We start from the raw sequence: 21,790 nt of genomic DNA, 5'->3' as shown, positions 1-21,790 counted from the left end.
ATAGCTTAGCTATCTGCCTTTCATACAGGGAGAAGCTGAGTGGTGAGAAAGGATAAGTGAGTCAGCCAAAGTCACAGCTGGACCCTGACCTCAGACCTGTGTCCTTAGCCCCTCGCTTGCTTTTGGGGTCAGCAAGCGTTAGGTACGTATAGAAATGACTGGCGCAGGCTGGTATACACGTCTCCTGGGTAAAGACATGGTATCCTCGTTGTCTGCTTCCTCACCCTCCATGCTACTCCATGTTTAACATAAAAAAACACATAAAAAGAGACAAGAGAGAATAATAAACAGGGAAGAGTGAAACGGGCAGACTACCAATCCAACAAAACAAACACGAAGGTCTTCTATCCTATTGGGGAACAGGAAACAGGACAGCGAAGGCTGAGAGACAGGGAGGCCAGATGTGAGGCTGTCCCAGGTGAGGCCCAGGAGAGCCAGCAGGCTGGGAGGCAGCTGGGTTGCGAACCTTGCATGCCTTCCTCACTATCAGTAGGCAGAAGGGTAGGTGCAGCCTGGCTGCTGTCTTCTAGGAAGCCACTGAGCATCTCTGAAAACCATCTTTTGTCAAGATGTGCCAGGCAAAGGCCAGCCGCCGGGAGGAGGACTCTCCATTTTGATGTTTCTCTGAGACTGAAGGAGTATTTGTTTGTAGCTGGAATCATTATGTTTTAAGCCTGCAAGTTAAAATCCTTCATGAGCATAATAAACATTCATGCTGTGTCAATCTAGTCTCAAAGAACAGGAACACTTGAAATGTTTTCTGCTTGGCTTCTCTCTCTCATGGGTACACTGGTAACAACAGCTTATTCTATCTGGAATTTCTAGGGCTAAGCTTACCTTCCTAGCATTGGACTGAAAAGAGAAAGGCTCATGAAAATGTGGAGCAGGCAGTGGGCAGGGTGGGGAGTGGGGGTGGGGGGTGGGGGTGGGGCTCAGGAATCATCCACAGCACTAGCATTTATGTGTCCCTCTGGTGACAAGCACTGTCCACCCTCCCATTCTGGTCTGGCTCCTTGCCTTTTGTCTTATCTTGTACTTTTCCATGGGGGCTTTCATGAAGGAGGTACTTAATCCATGTTTATGGATGACTGAAGTGGGTTTTCCACAGAAGTCTGAAACACAATCTGCCCTTTCCTCTAATCAGGACATGGAGACCAAGAGCTTGAGTTCAAGCCACGGGGCTAATAATAAAGACACCATGTGTAACTCCAATTCCAAATGCAGTTCTGGTTCCTCTGTAAGGGTGGGCTCAACAGGCCATACTTGTCCTGTCTAGAAATGCTGATTCTGTCTGTGGCAGGGTCAGATAACTGAAACTGTTATTATTTTTTTAAATGAAATGATTCTTTCATTATAAAGACTAAGACCTCTGACATCTCCGTAATACTGCTGTGCTTTGTATGGCCACTTGAGACAGACTCACAATCAAAATTTGTGCATTCCACACTTTGTAGCATAGATAGACTATATTTCCCAGCCTCCTTTGCAGTGAGATATGACCACATGACCAAGTTTCAGCCAATATAATGAATGAGATTATGGGCCTTATGTATTTTTTTTCACTCTTCTTTTGTAGAAAAAATAGAATCCTGAGAACTAGATGGGAATGTCAGAAGGATATAAGAAGGCCTCCAAATGATGCCTACAAATGTCACCTGCCAACTACGTACACATGACACTGGTCTTATGATTAGGAATACAAGCCTGCTGTCTGAAGTCATTGAGATTTTGGGAGAGGAGGCTTACCTAATGTAGCATAAAATATTATTTTACTAACAGAGGCCAATAGACTCCTGAAAGCTATCTACTTGTTGCTAAGTGTTTCTGAAATCCAGCTGGCACCAACAGAAACTTCAGACACAAGACTCTTGAAGGCTCACACTCAGCAAGAGGGCAGGACGCAGCTATGAGGCAGGAGCACACTCTTGCTCATAGTCTTAGATTCCCCACTTGTCATCTAGGAGTATGGCACACATCATACTGTACAGTATCTTAGATGTTAGTGTTAAACCAAATTAGAATTTTTTGTTTAAAAAAAGTTATTTGGAAATGTTATAATTTATGTCAATGATCCCTTTTTATTATTTTTACTTATGTGTATGTGCCTGTATGAATTTATGCACACCACGTGACTGCATGTCTCCAGGAATTGGAATTACAGGTAGTTATGGGTTTGGGAATTCAACATAGGTTCTTTGTAAGAGTAGTAAGTGCTTTTAACCCCTGAGCCATTTCTCCAGCCTCTGCTAATTATTTCTTGATCTACCTTTGGGCATGACATCAAATGGTTGAGACCTTCATGAATATTTTCATCATGCCTTTCTGAGTATGAGGCTTGTTTATATTCATGTAAATGGACTGATCTTGATTTTATAATAATACTTAAAGACTTGCCTAAAAATCAAGTGGCGGTAACTGGTATCCTGATAACTTCATTTCTATTCTATTTAGATAAAGAGTATAGGATGCTAATTCCCACTTTGAGTTGAGAAATTTGGGGTTTAAGAATATTCAAAATTTCATTATTTAAATGGGGTTTAATTGAGATCTATAAAAGCGCTATTGATAGAAATATCAGGAATTTTTAAAGTTTAAAAAAGCTCACAGGAATTGATACAAAGATATGAGATGGCCTGGCCAGGTCCATGAAGAGTCCTATGTCCCCTGATCCTTAATAAAGGCATGGGAAAACTTTCACCTATGTCCTATGGGGGACACTGGTCACTTCATTCTGAACATCAAAAAGTAAGGTTTGAGTAAGACACTTAAATGTGTCTTTGCTTCCTAAAAACAAGCCAATACATTCATTTAGCAAATGTTGCTTTTAGATCAAGTGTTTAGAAGCACAGAGCCAGGGGAATGTGAAGGGAATGAGGAAATAATGAGAATGTGCCGGCAGAAAACTACCAGGAACCACAATGTGATACTGTGCAAATGAAATAAAATGCAATTAGTGACGTTGTAGTTATGTTATGCTAAGTTTTACATCCTGGGGAGGATTGCTCATTCAGTACAATTCTGAGCTGGGTCCCTGTGATCTGACATTAGGAGTCAATGCCGATTAAAATGTGAAGCCACAGTGAGAGCAACAGCAGTTTTCATTAGAAGGTGCTGAAGCAGGGGGCCATTGCATCACATTTCCTTCTGGGTGGACCACTTGCTTCCACCTCGTTCGTTTATAGCCTCATAAAATCATGAAGGTTGACTAAGGCACTTGTGGATATCTCTCAACTTTCAGGCAAAGCTTTAATCTGTGTAGAACATCCTTGCAGGACATCTTGACCAGGGGCTAAATTTGAATTATGGGGATGGGCTATCGACATTTAAGATCCTCTGCCACAAAGCGTCTTACAAAAGTACAAGTTCCTTCCACACCTGTGTTCGTAGCTGTAGAACAGGAATGCTGATGGACCCTTCATGAGTGCCTGCCGTGGACTGGGCACTTCATAATGGCTGTCCTGCATCTGGCCCGTCGTGTGGCAGATGGGGGTGAAGAGATTCATATGTGTCTCACCTCCTTACCAGGAGCCTGCAGGAAAAGCTCAGTGACTTCAGCATTGGGAGTTTTTAAAAGCTCCTCAAATGGATTAAATGTACAGTCCAAGCCAAGAACAAAGGCTGTATGTGTACTGTGCTCCAGAAAGCTCTTCCCCTGAGGCCTTAAAACAGAAGTTACTTAGTTAAAAAATTAAAAAAAAAATAGCAACTTCTTCCCATAACATAAAGCGCCATGTGACTGGAGGGAATCCACTAACAGAGTGGAGGGGCAACCTGACCTGTTACCGAATCCTAAAAGCTTTATAAGACAGACCAAGCTTCCTTCTGAGTTCACTGTTCCTTCCACAGGAAAGACCGCCTTGGTAGAATATTCATGGAGGACTTTTGAAGAGGCCAGTACTAGGTGGCCATTTAGGTAAGAGATGATACTGATGTGCACTGGGAAGGTTCATGTTCCGGTCAGTCATGGATGAGAGTCCCAGCATGCTCCCAGGCAGCTACCTCTACATAGGCTTGATTTTGTCACTGACGGCTGGGATAGGGACAGATAAAGAGTGACAGTTCAGAGGGTTTTGAGCAAATATTCAGATACCTAAGCAACATTTTTCAAACCATGGCTGATAGTGGTAGTGGCAAAACCTCTCTATATCAAGATGCCTGAGATGGCTCAGTTGCAAAATTGCCTGCCACATAAACATGAGGACCTGCCTTCTAATCACCTGTATCCATGTAAAAAAACAGATACTACAATATGGCTTTGTCAAGTTCTGGCTTCTATGTGCATGTGCACACACATGCACACCCATACAAATGCAGAGACAAAATGTCCACATATACACACACTTTCTCACACAAGACCCCTATCAGTGGTTCTCAAACTTCTATATCAGAATCATCTGGAGAGTTACTTAGGCCCATGGGGGTCCTTCCATTTGTCACTAGATACAGCTATATGACAAAGATGCTGCCCCCCCCAAGTTAAATTTCCCAGTGATTCTGAAACTCCTTACCACACATGAGAATACCCACCCTCTCTGGGTACTGGATGTAGAAAACATTAAGGAATCAGAATCCAAAGCGGGATGCAGAAGCCCTACCCACCCCCCCACCAGGCTGGAATGTTTAGGAATGGGGGCAGGTTCTAGTTGTCTTGGATTACTTTTCAGGTGATTGTAGCAGGCAGCCAGAGTTGAACACTACCACGTTCAGAATTTCAGACAGGGCTGTGCTTTGTAACTCTGAAGAGTTTTAAGACAAAATTGAATCTCAGATTCAATGTAGAGCTTCTGATTTAGTTGGTCTGGACTGGCATGTCTATCAGAATTCTCAAAGCTCTTGGAGTAGGGCTCTAGTTCAGTCATAGAGTGTTGCCTGCATTTATGAGGTCAATTCCTAGGATTTACAAAGCTTTCAAAATGCGTAGCAGGGTTTGAGAAGTTTAAACTGCAAAGCTAGGTAGGCCCTCTACAAAAGCTGAAGGAAGATTGTAACCCACTGTCAGATGGGCTCAGTGTACATCTTCACAGTGAAGACTAAGAACAACAGTTGAAAGGAAATGAGAAATACCATCATTTATTAGACTTGTTTAACCCAGCTTCCCAAAGATTGGAAACGGATAGTTAAAAAACGCAACAGTCCACTGCAGTAACACTGGGCATGTCACTCCATCACACCTGCCCTAGTTGGCCAACCGTGTAAGTGAAGAGACTTGGAGAAAACAGTCTTAGGTCAGCTCCAGAATCAGGGCAGAGACACATCTGCATGCTGCATGCTTGGGGACATGGAGCTCCAAAGTGGCCTCCTGTTCAGCACAGCCAAAGTAAGAATGACATAAGAGCTAAGCCTTGACAGCAAAGCAAAAGTTGGTAAACAGGTGCTTAGCGCTGCCAGCTGGGGCTGGTGGCAGGTGGTAGTGACATAGAAAAATAGTTCTTGGCTCACTGCAAACCAGAGAAAATGGGAAAGTCATTATGTGTGAAATTCTTGTTGGAGAAGATTATTTTCAGTTCTTTTGAAGGAGCTTAACCCATGTAGGTGCCACTGCCGTGGACTTTGGTAGTATCTGAGAGAACAGAGTGGAAGACACATCCTATCTTTACAGAACCTGGTTATGGTATTATTTGTGCCTGTTAGCAGAAGTCAAGTGGAGGGGCACTGACTAATTACTGGTTACAGTAGAGCTGAGTTGAGATGGCTTTTCAGAATGGTGATAGTGGGGATGGTGGGATGATGTCTGGGGGCGTAGTGATGATGTAACAGGGTGATGGTGGAGGTGGAGCGAGCTGGAGACACAATGGACCAGGGTGGAGGTGGGAAAGAGCCACATACTAAATGCAAAGATTGAGGAAGAATTCAGGAGGTGTTAAGGATGATATATATAGCTGATCTCATAGCTGCAGATCAAGGGTTTTGAAAGGTTTTCACTGGTCTGATTGGAAGTGTTAAGATTTCATGCTTGGTTTTTCTCAGAAAGCCCTGACCCTCTTAAAGATTCTGCAGAAGTTCAAGAAGCCAAAGAGGAAGGAAGGGAAAGATAGGCAATAAGAACACAGAGGCCAGGTACTTGCTGGTAGATTCTGGCAAAGTCCATAGTCCTTGCATTTACTGAGTAAAATGAAGTATTTGTTTTTGATTTGAAGAAAGGCTGATGTCATAGCTGCATAGAAACTCCATAAAATCTTAAAATCTTTCCTTCCTCCCTCCCTCCTTCCCTCCCTCCTTCCCTCCCTCCCTCCCTCCCTCCCTCCCTCCCTCCCTCCCTCCCTCCCTCCCTCCCTCCCTTCCATCCTGCTTCCCTTCCTTCCCCTAGTGCTAGAGATGGTCTCAGGCCCAGGGCCTCCCTCTGCTGGTACATGCTGAGGCACTTTCTGTGGTTTTTTTGGTTTTCTGACTATGATGAAGAAGGAAGAAGATAAATTGGTCTCTTCTTCAGAGTGCACACCTTGGAGGGATTTCTACCTCCTCTGGCATGCATACAACAGGGAGAAAATGAAACTAATAGACATGTCTGCTTTTCTCTTCTTTTGCTTTCAAAAAAGATGCTCATTTTGCTGAGTTGTGTCTTATAAAATGCAAATGGGGGAGGCATGAGAAGGGGCACAATGCTCAAAGCCAGTGGACAATGTAGCTCCCATTCAAGCAGAGGGTTAGTCTGGGAGGTCATGTGTGGAGTGGAGGCACATCCCATCATTGGCCTCCAGGGAGCAGGGAGAAGACAGAGATTTGAGTGTTTACTGTGAGGGGGTCACCTGTGGGCGAGCGATCCAGGAAAGATTGGAGGAGGCCGGAGGAGGAGGCTTTTGTGAGCCGTGTCTAGCCGCTTCCCTCTGCCCCTCAGGCATTTTAGTGAAGGCTGGTGTTCTCCCTCCAGCCCACATGCAGTGAGTTCTTTTTAAAGTTTTTGTTTTTATTATTTTATTCATGTGTAGGTGTGTGTGCCTATGTGAGTGTATGCCACCTGTGTGCAAGTGCCCCCAGAGGCCAGAAAATGGCATTTGATCTCCTGGAGCTGGAGTCGCAGGGGGCTGTGAGATGCCGCACATGGGTGGTAGGAACTGAACTCATCCCCTGGAGGAAGAGCAAGCACTCTTAACTGCTCACCTATCTCTCCAACCCTCTTCAGTGAGTTCTTAATTTCTCTCCAAAATGATACCCTGCCAGGGAGGGAGCTGAAAGCCTGTGTCTGATCATGTGGTTATGAGCCCGTGAAAGAAAAGCAACATTTGTAATTGGCCCAGACCACAGCGCTCAATCTTTGGAGAGCTGGCATCTTGTTTTCTCAAACCCTAACCCTGGCAACATTCATAATGTGTGTAGATAGTTCTATAAAATCCAAGGGAATTATTTTGGTCACTACTGGGGAACTAGTAATTCAGAAAAAGTCACATAAGCCTGCTGCATTGTGGAGCCGCTGTGCAGGCAAGTGGCTAAGTCAGTCTTCAAAGGCCTCTGCTTGGAAGCCAAGTAGGAGGGCGAGCAGGGGCTTTCCTGGAACTCCATGTTGCTGGCCTCCCTTGTCCTTCTGCAGTGGTGACCCATCCAAAGACTGGGACTTGAGCTGTGCTGACTGTGGGAGAAGGGACAGACAGACAGCCACTTCCTTGGCAAGGTACCTTTATTTCCCACAAGGTGTGGTAGGCTGCTTTTGTTTGCTGTTCAATGGGCAATATGAGGTGTAGCTGCAGAAATCTGCAGTCATCCTCAAGGCCTCCCTGAGTCTAATGAAAAGCAACATCTTTAAATAGAAGTGCTCACACTTATCCCAAAGAACCCCTCAGCCTGGGTCTTGCCTACTCTCCAAGAGACATCAGCTTCACAAGACATAAACCAGGGTACCCCAGAGTTTATCATCTGCAAACTCTCCAAATGCCATAGCACTGTGTAGAGAACTAACTTGAAAACTGTCAAAGTAGAGATTAGATGGAACTAGAAAGAGCAAGGGAGAGGAATACAGCACCCTGGATGGAATGTTAACATGTGAACCCTCTGCGTAAAGAATAGATGGAGATTCTTTGTATAAATCTTGCAACTTAGATAAAGATAAAACAGAACAATGGGCTGGAGAGAAGGCTCAGCACTTAAGAGTGTTGCTGTTCTTTGTTGGAGGATCTGAGTTCAGATCACAGCATCCACGTCCAGCAGTTCTGTGACTTAAGGCCTAGGGGATCTAATACCATTTCACGGATACATGCACACACACTACTACTTCTACTATTACTACTACTACTCAACAACAACAATACATGTTTTTTTTTAAATAAAGAAGAAAAAATTTTAAAAGGTCAAATATCCTAACAAAAAGAAGATCATATACTAAAGTGGAAAAGTATTTGTAACAGTTTTTAAAATACCATGAATTATTTTGTTAATATTTAACTCACAAGAAAAGACACCACAACAGAGAAGTTAAACAGATAAGTTAAATAAACAACCAATTAAAACTCAAAATGAAGTGGGGTGTAGTGTTCATAATCCCAGCACTCTGGGGGATTGCTGTAAGTTTGAGGTAAGCCTAGGCTACACAAGTACTGGACTACACCGCAAGACCTCGTATCAAAAAGCAAAACAAAACAAAACAAAGAGGCGTTTTTTGGGGGCCAATAAACATGTATAGTCAAATTCATTACCAATGAGGAGACTGCAATTTTGAAAAGCTGTGATAAAAATTTTCCCTTGCCTCTCCCCAAATGGATTAACTATCCTAAACCCTTTGAGTCAGAGGATGTGTGATTAAATGGTACAGCATTGCTGAGGGCATCTAATTCCTTCACTAATGTGGCTACAATTTGGATGTTCCAAATTCCGAAGATGCCCGAAGTCCTCTAAGCCAGTCTTCCATTCTAATTGGTAGATGTGACCCTAAGGACAGAGGTGCAAAGTCAAGAATGAGGCAGATCAGAAATCATATTCTGCATATCCCCTCCAACAAACGCTGTCCATCTGATATTACTAGGTTGAGAATTGAGACAACACTCTGGTGTGATGGATAACTGGACAACCATAGCTAAAATCCTGCTGAAGTGTTTATCAACAACAGGAAAATAAGATGCTAACAAGCTATACCCCATGCATGTTAGATATCTTGGAGGAGTGTCCTTAATTTGGGGTCAATAACCTTCACCATGAATAACCTTCACCATCAACAACCTTCACCAGGAAGAGCATCCATGCCAGGTGCAGAGTAATGGCAACTGTGATTCTGAGAGACTATCTGAATGATGGTTACGTAGCAGCTAACAAAAAGCCCAAGGTGGACAATCGTCAGTAGATGTGGGCCTTCCTTTACAGAAATGTGATTGTAAATATTCAATGTTGAAAATAAATAGTACATTCTTACAAGGGAAAGGAGAATTAGGAATCAAGGAGTCTCTCCTTATTTCATAAGGGATACAAATGTGATGGTTTATTTTTAAATTATTTCTTTTAGTTTTTGAGATTATAATATATCATTTTCCTTTTCCCTTTCCACCCTCCAAACCCTCCTTGCTCTTTTTCAAATTCATGACTCCTTTTTTACATAAATTGCTGTTATATACATATATGTATTATATATAAATACATAAGTCCAACCTGCTCAATCTATATAATGTTAATTATATTTATGTTTTTGGGGCTGGCAATTTGATATTGGATAACCATTTGGTGTACTCTCTATAATTGTACTTAAAACTGCTCAAAAAGAGAGAAATCATACTTGATACTGGAAACCTAGCCAACTAGCCAAAGCTAGTGAAGTGATGGGTGTTGGAGGAGAACCTACAACCATCATTTTACTAACCCAGAGCAATCCCTAACTACATTCTAAACATTGGTCCTTACATCCACAGTGAGTGGAACTCTCGCTGCTGATCAAAGAATCTTGTCATTACCACAGACTGAGTCTGCTAGAGAAAAACCACAACCAATCAAAACACAGAGTTGTGGAGTCCAGTCCCAATGGATCTACCTACATATAACTCTCACACCTAAGGCTCAGGGATCATTGTGGAAGAAGGGGGTAACAAGATTGTAGGGAGCATTGCAAAAGGAGTCTGCTGTGAGAATGTGTCTCCTAGAAGTATTGGAAGTCACCTCGGAAAGGCTCATCAACATGAACACCCAAACAAGAGTTGAACAATGGATACGCTAATGTGATATGATGAGTGGTGGGGAGCCAGGAGACTTCAGCCCTACACAAGGAATGAGAGGCAACTAAGGAGTGCTGAGAACAGGAGAAATATCTTCCCCAGCCATAGTTTTCATCGTCAACCTGACACAATGTAGAGTCACCTGGGAAGGGAGTCTCACTGATGAGTCCTCTAGAATGGGATGATGTGTGGGCATGCCTATGAGGAGTTTTCTTATACGGATTACTGAAATGGGAAGAACCAGGCTGAGTGTGAGTAGCACCGTGACCATGGCCTGGGCCCTGGGACTGAATGAAAAGGAGAGAGAGAGCTTGTTGGGGACTCCTGCATGCCTTCATTCCCTTTGTTCCCGATGATGGATGCAGTCTGAGCGAGCAACCCTCTCAAGTCCTGCCATGGTGACTTCCCAGCTGAGATGGACTCTAACCAGGAAATGTGAGCAAATACAAATCTGCCCTCCCTCAAATGGTTTTGTCAGGATATTTTATCATAGCAACAGGAGTCAAAACTAGGACAATATTTGAAGAGATTGAGTGATTGCCTTAGGTAATACCTTTATATTTATTTATATATTTATATGTAAATAACTTACACAAATTATGAGAAAAACAAGGATCACAATGGATCACAATAGGATAATAAATATGAACAGAAGTTTTATGTGAGTAACCAATAAATATGTAAAAATGCTTAACTCTGGGAGTAATTAAAAATGTCAATAAATATATGTCATTCTTAACAAATGACTTAACACAGAGGAAGACACTAAGGTCACTGCTACAAGCTCAGTGTACTATTGCAACACCCTGTACTGTGACATTCAGTCATAAAGATGCATAAAGGGAAGCAGACAAACATAAACACAAAAGATGCTAGTGAGGTGGAAGGAATAAGCAACCAAATAAGAAATGCAGGTGAAATAAAAAAACAAAAAAACAAAAAAAACCAACAACTAAAAAATATTGTTTTATCCATCAGGGCTGGTAGTACATCTACCCAGGGACTGTGCTAAGTGTAGTAGTGTGTCTCTACATCACAGGCCCAGGGACTGTGCTAACTGTAGTAGTGTGTCTGTACATCACAGGCCCAGGGACTGTGCTAAATGCTCATCCTATCCCATAAAGCAAGGCTCTAGGCAAATGCTATAAATCTCTGCTTCTTTGGCTTTAGGAACAGTCAGAGGAGTCTGACTTCTTGGTTTCTTTGCCAGAAACCTTTCACTTACTTTATTGTTAGAAATGTTAAGTATTCCTATATTCAAACTGTGAATCATGGCTTTACTCAAAATAGAGGTCATTACAGTGTCATAAATATTTGAAGCATTCCCTCAGATTACCTGGAACTAGAGCTTAATGACCAACCAATAAAACATCTTAGCAAGGTACTTTCTTACCTTCCTCTTTAAGAATCAGCATTGTTTTTCTGCAGTTAAAAATCCCAAAGACGATATAATCCAGGTTCTCTGTGTAATTTAAAGGCTGCTAAGATATATATGATCTTGACTTCAAAATTTTGTGTCTAAGGATACACTGGTTTGGAAAAAGAGGTTATGGTTTTGTTTCTACAGAAGATGAGAGCCTGTGGATTGCTTCTAGGCTAATATGGTTTGATCAGCCAAGACCCTCTGAAAGGTCTCTGATGACAGCCATGGCCCCAGATGGTTCAATATCCAAAACCAGCTTCAAAGCAACTGGTTGAGATGATCCATCCTCACAGATGACTACAGCCAAGATTTAACTATAATTCTTAATTTTTTCAGCATCCCCATAAGATTACCAGCACCCCTAATCAGTAGGAAGTAGTAGGAGAAGCTACACCCAAATTCCCAAAATGTTGTTTATAAATGTTTATTTTTATTTAAAGGGGGTTGATTATAAATGCAATGTCTTTCTAAAGAAGAATGGGGGATATAGATATTATAGGATGAAAGGGTAGATTATTGAATCTACTTTTAAAGAGCAACAACGTGTTTTACATTGCTATGGATTTTAGTTTATTGATACAAATTTAAAATTAATTTTGTTACACTGTATATATATTTCTACTCTTGTTTAAGGTATTATGTTTATGCAACTCCTTTAAAATTGAAATGTATAATTAAGAAATATAGATTAATAATTAGTCATTTATGATAATCAAACTTACAGTCATGTTAGTTAAGTTTTCTAGGGTATATATAGATATACTTCAATTAGGTGGGTAATCTCCAAACACTTCAAAGACCTACAGAATATGGCATTTCAAATGTTTTAAGAATTTAGACTTTTCTGGACAGTGAGACATGTCTGCTCCTGGCAGCACTGATTTGCTTCGAAAAGGAATATGGGCATTGAAGACACTCCATATGGGGTTTATCTTCTTCATGGCAAAACTGGCCATTTGGGTAAGAAACTGCTCTTGCCTGGACTTCTTGACATTGTGTTATATAGACTGGACATGCAGGACCCATGGGAAAGTGACTACTAAACTAAGCCTAAGCAGAATGAGATGGTCCTTCAGGTTCCTGCTTCACAGAGGAGACTGCCAGACATTCTTCAGGACACAGGGAGAAGCCACTGATGAACTCTACCAATAGGCAAGACAATCCTTCAAATTTCCTGCTTTACTAAAAAGTCTGTTGGAGACTCTAGGCCTATAGGCTGAAGATGGATGCCCCAATGTTACAGAGGAACTTTGGATGACTGTCCAGGCAGCCAAATGTCTCAGTCATTTTTAGAATTATGAAAGTTGCTTACAATGCATTTCCTGTTTACTTAGGTAATATTATATCCCTCTGGGGTCTTTGATGTAGTTGAAGAATAAATAGTTATAATTTTCCTTGGTTATGGTAAAAGAAAAATTAGATATGAAACCTTAGACTCACAAATATAGGATAGATAGAATATTTTCTTTAATTTTGCCAAATAGAAATAGACTAGATATTATAACTGTAATTCCTTCTTGATAATTGTTCTATTATATATAATTTTACTATGTTAAATTTGAAACCTTCCTTTTTGATTAGATACAAGAGAGGAAGTGCTGTGGGATGTCTTTCTGTATGCTGTGAATATGTTTTGCTCCCATTGGTTAATAAATAAGCTGCTTTGGCCTATGGCAAGGCAGCTTAGAGGCAGGCAGGAAATCCAAGTGGAGACATATGAAAGAAGAAAGGCAGAAGCAGAGAGACACGAGCCCGCTGCCAAAGGAGCAACAAGATGTCAGCAGACAGTAATGCCAGGGCCACGTGGCAACATACAGATTTATAGAAATGGGTTGACTTAAGATGAGAGAGCTAGCTGGCAAGAAGCCTGCCATAGGCCATACAATTGGTAATTTTAAAAAAATCAGCATTGTTCAGTGAGTGGTGTCATATAGTCCTAATTTCAAATTAGGCAAGGTAAAGAGATGAATTTTTGCAAGACCCAGATCCAACAGATAATGCTAACCCCAGAAAATAAAGACATTTCCACTCAAGTGCCTCCAAAATACAAACATTTGTAAGCTTTGGAGATGAAAGAGCCTCTACACCCAATACATGCCTCCTCTGTGTGAGATGCTGGTCTGCTTTTAGAAAAGTAGGTTTCGTGTTTCTAACTGCACTCATTTAAAGCTGGCTGTTATTTGATGTTCTGTAATGTGTAATAGTAATGGTACCCATTATGTTTTCTGAAGAGAAAGAATGCATGCTTGACTTTTAAATCATGCACCTAGAGCAAGCATTTGGCTCCAGTGGCTTTCATCTTTACTGTGGTCTCCCTTTAGCTTAAAATAATAATATAGCTGGAGCCTGTAGTGAAGGAGAGAGGGAAAGTGAACTGCTTTATTTCACATAAAAAGCCTCTAATGTAATGATTTTCTTATTTGAGCCCATTCACACACAAACAGCCTATCTATGGAGTAGGCTTTTTTGCAAATACAGCTAGCTGCCTGAGTGTCTGTAGAAACACATTCTGGAAGTGAGAGCAATCTCTCCCACTAGAAGACAGTTCATCAAGCAAGAGGTGGAAATCTGGCTTAGTCTCTAACTGCCTAGCAGCAGTCTTGGTTTGTAGCTCAGGCACCCAGCTTCAGGGTTCTGCTCAGCATTGGGGTAAGCTTGAGCTAGAGGAACCTCTAGGCCTACAGGGACTCTAAAGAAAGCACCAATAAAGATGGCCATGGCCAAAGCTGGCCTTCTGCCTGTTTTGTAGATGGAGTTTTGCTACAAAACAGCCAAGCCTGCTTGGTAATGGACAGTCAAGGCTCTTCATGCTGTAGTGGCAGGATTGGGGGCCTGTGACAAGATACAGAATGGACTATGGAAGCAGAATATCTGCTCACTGCCTTCTAGAACCAGAGGAGTCAGATGAGTTTGCAATCAATATCAATCACCAATCAATCAATATTGCCAATCTGTTCTAGATCATCTTACTATCCATATTCACATTAAATATTGCCATTCTATGTCTTGGGAGTGTATATTCTCTGGAGTCCCTACCTTTGGAAGTGTTTTCGGGGACAAATCATCATGAAGTACGGGGCCATCATCATGTACTAAGGGCATTCTGACTTTCTCTGATAGGAACATGCAGTGTCATGACCTGCTGTTTGTTATCTGTGTGCTTTCACATACATGCAGGTACAAGCACTGAGATTGTCACTCTAACTGGCTGGGGCTGCCCTTCAGACCCTCAGGAACATGGGGAGAGTGGCTGAGGTGGAGTCACACTGATTTCCCCCCATATGAGCAGGTTTTCTACACAGAAGAAGGGGGTGAAGAAGAACCTGGCCATGCTGGCAGGGGAACAGAAGTAGGAGTGGTGTTTTCTGAAGTGAAGTGAGCTGGGGAGAGGACGTATGATTCTGAAGTCCTTGTTCCTTATGGGTGCAATCTATTCTGGTTTGCTCAGGTGCTCCATCTGAGCACATCAAGAGTTCAAGTCTTGGTGGCTAGGAAGCCAGGGTGTGATGGCATGGAGAGAATGTTTTGGATCATTGGGAGTTTTCCAATTTCCAGTCACTTTGGGTTCTCAGGCATATTAGAGAATGGATTCTCAGAGGAATTGCCTGTGCATTTGTTTCATCCTAGGGTGGGGAAGTAACATGAGCAAATATATCTAAAAGCCAGGCTATTTCATGATGCGCAGAGGAGTGTGGGGATCCTGCAGCCATGGCATCTAAGAGGCCAGGCACTGACTTGGTAGTAAGCTGAGAGGTGGAGATGGTGCCATACTCTGAGATCTCATGGGTTGATTCCAGTCAACAGACACATTTTGGTCCATGAATCTTTGATAGTTTCTAAGTTAACTGTTGACATTTAAAAATTTGGATATTTCATTAAAAAAACCATCTGGTTTTCCAACATTTCTTGCAAATTCAAAGTCTCTGGATGTACTGGGCTTCATGCCTTCTTTCCAGTGGTCATTTATAACTGAGAGTGGTTTGCTTGAGAGTGAACCAAAGTATTCTGGGTCAGCTTATCCCTGACCTTTTAGCTTTTGGTGGTGTTTGCCCAGCCCCTGGGTTCTTTGTATGCACAGGCAACTCATGCAATGGCAGCCTGTTGTCACTCTGGTGGTTGGTCTGCTCTCTCTGACCTTGCTAAGCATTTCATCGCTCATGTCTGCCATATGTGATCTCATCACATTCCATCTGATTCACTGCTGCTGGGATAGGCAGCCCACTTGGGAAAGACACATTGATGTGTGGTCACTAAGGCTGCAGAACCATTTGTTATACGAATCAGGAAGACTTTGAAGAATAATGTACTCAGTGCACAGGGGTGATTCTAGAAGGACCAAACACCAGCCTTTCACTGAAACTATCACTTCTCAGCCACTCTCCTGGGAATGATGTCACTTCTGAAGAAGAGAGAAGCATGTTTTAGGGACATTTTCAGAGGAAGTCATAATACTTAATGGCTTGGAAATAATTGCTGCTAAGATTCTCAGGTTGGGCTTTAGGATGCCTGTATTTCACTTTAGGTGATACACAAAAGAAGACACACAATGAAAATTAGGAAGAATGTGTAGATACCTGTCATACTGTTAGGAGTCATAGGTTAGTAGTCATGCTGTGTCCTCTTCTGCACTGGCATTTCCTACAAAGAGACAAAATAATAATACATATTACAATCTGCACTTGACTTTTTGTTGAGACAGGATCTTACTATGTAGCACTAGCAGGCCTGGAACTTGCTGTGTGGACAAGATTGGCTTCAAACTCACAGAAATCCCTCAGCCTCTGTCTCCTGAGTGCCAGGGTTTGACTTATTTAATAAATATATTCTATTTATTCTTTGACAATTTCCCCACATACCCCAAACATACACCCTTCCCTCTTCATGTTTTCTCCATTTTTTATTTTTAATTTTTTTTTCAAATCCAGTGAGTCCAACTAGTGCTGCCTATTGGCATGTTGACTGGTCTTGCTGGCTTGATTGTGTGTGTGTGACCATAGCTTCAGTGAGTCCATGAGTTCAGAAGCCAACATGTCATAGCACTCTGCCCCATCCTCCAGCTTTTACATTCTTTCTGCCTCCATCTTAATTTGTTGTTATTGTTCCAAACAATATTGTGTTCACTAATGGACTTGATTAAGATTGCTCACTCTAACTTGGAACTGGGGTTTAGAAACAGAAAGGCATTATATGGCACACACACACGTCAGCAAAACCTTGATTTTTATCTCCGGCTTCATTCAATAATTAGGCTTTTAAAACTATTTTTTAAAAGTACCCCCGCCCCCACTATTCTTTGGTTTGTTTTTAAGAGAGCTGCCACACCACTATGCACAGGCTATTTTCCTATGACTAAGATGTTTAAGCATCTCTAACCCAGAGCTTCTCACAGTGCATGCTGTAGACTAGCAGCCTCAGCCTTCATGGTGCCTTGAACAAGACCCCAGATGACTCATATCTTAGACATCTTGTTCTTAAGAATGGACTCCCTCACCTGCCCATTTATGACATTTCCTCTTGTCAGAGCTGCTCTTGGCCCTTCACCAATGCATTTATGAAATCTATGAGCAAATGAAAGACTGGCATTCAGACTGGAGCGGGAGGAGGCACAGTGGGGTCAAGAACAGAGGCATACAGGCTGGAGAAGGATGCTGAAGGATGCACACAAGCAGCTGGTACACATAGGTCAGACTCCTTCAGTGTATTGCTAGGCATTTTTTCTGGAAGGGGGTCTGTGCTGTGGAATAACCCTCTTGTACACTGTAAAGATTTGTCGCTTGAATTGGTTTAATAAAATGCTGATTGGCAGTAGCCAGGCAGGAATTATAGGCAGAACAACCAAACTAGGAAAATGATAGAAAGAAGAAGGGAAGAGTCAGAGGAGACATAATTAACCACCAAATAAGCAGGATGTGTAGAAAATGAGGTAACAAGCCATGAGCCATGTGGCACAGTATACATAAGAAATATGAGTTAATTTAAATGTTAGATATAAATATATATAAATGTTAAAGAGTTAGATAGTAACAAGCCTGAGCTATCAGCTAAGTATTTATAAGTAATATTAAGCCTCTGTGTTGGTTATTTGGGACTGGCAGCTGGGATTGGGAAAGAAACATTCACCTACAGTTCTGTGACCAGTGTAGGACCATAGAAGCATGTGTCTCTAGAATGGTCCTGAAGCCTAAGACATGGGTTCAAAAGTCAGCACTGCTATGTACTAGCTGTGGGGTCCTGAAAAGCAATTTTTCTATTTTTTTTAAAAATAAAAGTTTGTTATTTATTTTACTTACTAATCACAGTTTCCCTTCCCCCTTCTCTTCCCATTTTCTCCCCTCACCTCCTCCCCCACCCCTGCCCATTCCTCAGAAAGGGTAAGGTCTCCCATGTGAGTCAACAAAGCATGGCATAGCAAGTTGAGGCAAGACTAAGCTCCCTCCCCCTGCATCAAGGCTAAGCAAGGCATCCCACCATAAGGAATAGGTTCCAAAAACCAGTTCATGCACCAGGAATGGTGTCTGAGCCTACTGTTAGGGGCCCCACAAACAGACCAAGCTACATAACTATCACCCACATGCAGAGGGCCTAGATCAGTCCCATGCAGGCTCACTAGCTGTCTGTCTAAAGTTTGTGAGCTCTCACAAGCTCGGGTCAGCTGTTTCTATGGGTTTCCCCATTATGATCTTGACCCCCCCCCACAGCTCCAGAGAAGCTAGGTAACAAGGAGGACCCTAAAAGGGATGCATGGATTGCCTTGGGAAGGGCAAATAGATGAGATCTCCTGGGTAAACTGGGGGTGAGGGGAGAGTGTAGAAGGGAGGGAATGGGGGATGGGAACATGAGGGATCAGGATGGTCGAGTTGGGGGAGGGATGGAGAGGGAGAGCAATGAAACCAATATCTTGATGAGGGGGCATTATGGGGTCAAGGAGAAACCTAGTGACAGGGAAACTCCCAGGAATCCATCCACAAGGATGACCCCAGCGAAGAGAAGCAATTTCTAAGTGCTGGAATTCCTGTTTCTTCAATGCAAAACGAGAAAATGGACGCAGGTTTCACTTATGTCACTAGGCTGCTGCTGAGGCTTACAGGGTGGAAGGGGATTTGTAGGTGAGACACAGCACACTGAACTATGGTAGCCCTTGGATGAGGAGTCATGGTCTTGTGGTAGGACAAGAGGAAGCCAATGGGCAAAGAAGCACATGAATTATGTTCACAATACAGCTCTCTCTATAGCCACTCAGTCTGACTCTACACTGATGTGGTGGCCATGGTTTCTTGTCTTTATCATAGTTCTTATCACACCTAGCAGAAATTATAGGTTTGCATGGCCACCTCTCCCATGAACTGTAATCTCTTATGGCACACCCTGCTATTCTCATTTTTCTATCTTCTTCATCAAGGAGAGTATTGGATACATAAACATATGTTGAACAATGGCTATAGTAAAGTGAAACTGCTATGACATGCATGATTCATGCTGCCTGAACTGGCATCTGAGAGAAAAGATGGGAAGTAGCTACTGGGAAGTGAATTCTTACAGCTGACCTTTTTCAAAGGTCTCCAGCCACCAGCGTTCAGGCCCAGCCCCTTTTACATGCTCAGCATCTTAGAGTAAGATGAGTCAGGCTTGGAGATGTTGACTGTGGGACCATGGCTTGTGCCCCAAGTCTAATGGACTCCGTTGATTATAATAGCCTTGCTATTAAGCCCCTCTCAGCCCTGGAATTTGCCCTGTTTTCCCACCACACAACTGGAATGCTTCAGAGGGCGATGAGGATTATGGATTCAGAGGGGAATGAGGGCTGTAGTTCAGATGAGCAACTAAAGTGCCCCACCTCTGGCCATTGGTTCAAGGCCTGAAGTGGGATATGATGCCTCCTCTGGACATTTGGAAAAACAGAAAGGAAAGGGAGAACAAAGAGTTGGTAGAGAGGAAAGGAAGGAGGGAGGGAGGGGAGAGAGAGAAAGAGAAATAATTTCCTCTCAAGGGGAAGGTAAAACTACAACTGTTTGAGACCAGAGCAGGGGAAGCCTGGTAGTCCCAAGCCTCATACCTGGTTTCGGTCTTCCTCCAGGCCCATTCCTATCCCCTCCTGGCCACTCACCTCTTCCTTGGTGACCTTTGGAAAATACACCCTCTTTCACATGAGCTGATTCAATCCCTGTTGCCACCTGACTGACAGCTCCCGGCTTCATACACAGCAATAACCTCGGGTGGTGAAATAGAGGGTCCTCCTTTCTAATCTCCGTACTGGCCACACATTCCCAGTCGTATTCTTGCGACACCATTAACTTAAAAGTTTCTTTATCTTCAAAATTTTGACTGAATGGGCAAATGTACTACAGAAATAAATGTAATCTGTGAGGCAGAAGTGACTTGGAGCAGGAAACAATCTTATCAGTATTCCAAAGGTCAGTATCGTAAGCCTCAGTGCTAACCTCACTGGCTGGTCCTCAGTGCTTCTTCAGTGAGAGTGAGGTTTGTACTGCATCATCACTGTGCCATGGTGACAGCAGGAGATGGTATTACCTTCACTCTACTGTTAATGGTGTGCTGGGAAACTGTTACTGTAGTACTTTAGTAGTACCTAGCATGAAGTATTATTACCATTGCCCTTCAGTGAGTTCTAGATTTATTTATTTTCCCCAGTGTGTGTGTGTGTGTGTGTGTGTGTGTGTGTGTGTGTGTGTGTGTGTGTGTGTGTGTTTGTGGAGGCCGGAGGTTGATAGGGAATTATCTTTGATTATTTTTCCATGTTGTTCATTGAGACAGGGTCTCCCAATCAAACCCAGAGCTCATTCAAATTGCTAGCATTGCTAACCTGCTTAGGGAGCCCGTCTCTGCCTTTTGAGGATGGAACTACAGGCAGGAACACCATGACATCAGGCATGCACTTGGCTCCTGGGGATCTGAACTCAGATCCTTAGGCTTGTGCAGCAAGTGCTTAACCACCGAGCCATCTCCCCAGCTCTGGGCTCTGGGGTTTTAAGTGTGACTCCAGGGATGCGGCTGACACCTTGTCAGGTATCACTCTTCCCAGGGCTTGGGTTCTACCTATGCTATAACGCGCTGGGGGGAGGGCCTTCTCCAGAGCTGTGAAGGAGTCTGGGGCTCAGGAGTTTGTGGGGCCACAGGAGGAAACAACTCAGAGTTAAATGAGGCTAGCTGACTTGTATGCCTGAAAGGAATGGGCACAGTGCAGGCCTTTGTGAGGTGGAGCAGGGAGGCGTACCAGGTACTGACTGCGAGGCAGAGCAGCTCTGTTGATGGAGGACCGAGAACCAGCACCATCCAGAACAGTCACTTCTTTACAACAAATGCCATTTTTTACCAGTTCCACCGCTTATGGGTCAGGAAAGAGTTTGCTTTCTTATATATTTAAACTTTTTTTCATCTCGGCATAATGGTTCACACCTGGAGTCCCAGCAGTCATGAAGCTGAGACAGGAGGATTTCAATGAGTTTGAGGCCAGCCTGGGCTACATAGTATGTTCTGGGCCAGCAGAGGCTCAATATTTTCTTTTTATTCAGGGTCTTGCTTTGCAGTTCAGTGTCAGTCTTCAACTTGGAATCCTCCTGCCTCGACCTCCTGAATGCTTGGTGTTCAGTGTACACCACCATGCCTGGATACTGACTGAGAATTTTCACTGGGATCCATTGAAGGTTCATTTGTAAAGAGACAAAAGTCCTTCTGAAGCCTCAAGAGCTCAGGCCCAGTGAGGGAGCAATTCCACTTCATTCTGTATCCTCAGTGGGTACCACTGAACTGGGAAATGGTTCTGCCGCAGAGGCCATTCCTCATTTGTCAGACATTCAAATGGCCTTGATGGCAATGGACTGTTTAGGCTACGCAGGTTTCCTTCAATGCCAACACTCAGACAGGACAGTTATGATGCCTCTGCTGGGATGGCAGGAGGTTCAGCCCTGCAGGGAGCAAAGGGCTATGGAAGGGCAAAGCTTTCAGTTTTCAGCAATGTTTTTCCTTCCAGAAGGGAGATGATGCAACAGTGTCCATGGCTGTAAAGAAGCTTCATTTGCTGTGACTAACGGTTGTTCACAAGATGAGGGTGTCAAAGTCTCCTTATGTAGCTCAGGCTGGCCTCCAACTTGCGGTGGTCTTCCTGCCTGTCTCCTGAGTGCTAAGATCACAAGAATGTGCGAGTGTGTCCAAGCATCTCATTCTAGGGCTCATTTGGAGTATGCATGGTGCCAAATGCTATGTAAACGCTCTCCCACTGAGCAAG

General features: G+C 43.1%; 1 protein-coding gene across 5 annotated transcripts in view; it reads right to left on the bottom strand.

The window, feature by feature from the left end:
• Nucleotides 1–21,790, bottom strand: part of Thrb (thyroid hormone receptor beta) — a 368,908-nt gene that overhangs the window by 95,719 nt on the left and 251,399 nt on the right. For all 5 annotated transcript variants that reach the window (XM_028875676.2, XM_028875677.2, XM_028875678.2 and 2 more), the window contains exon 3: nucleotides 16,122–16,185. In XM_028875676.2, the coding sequence (XP_028731509.1) occupies nucleotides 16,122–16,143 (22 nt within the window). In that variant the 5' untranslated portion in view covers nucleotides 16,144–16,185. The remainder of the gene's footprint in view (nucleotides 1–16,121; nucleotides 16,186–21,790) is intronic.

This window comes from Peromyscus leucopus, chromosome 9 (genome assembly GCF_004664715.2).
Source record: "Peromyscus leucopus breed LL Stock chromosome 9, UCI_PerLeu_2.1, whole genome shotgun sequence".
Classification (NCBI taxonomy): domain Eukaryota; kingdom Metazoa; phylum Chordata; class Mammalia; order Rodentia; family Cricetidae; genus Peromyscus; species Peromyscus leucopus.
The sequence above is the reverse complement of the archived record's forward strand: the minus strand, read 5'-3'. Positions and strand labels throughout refer to the sequence as shown.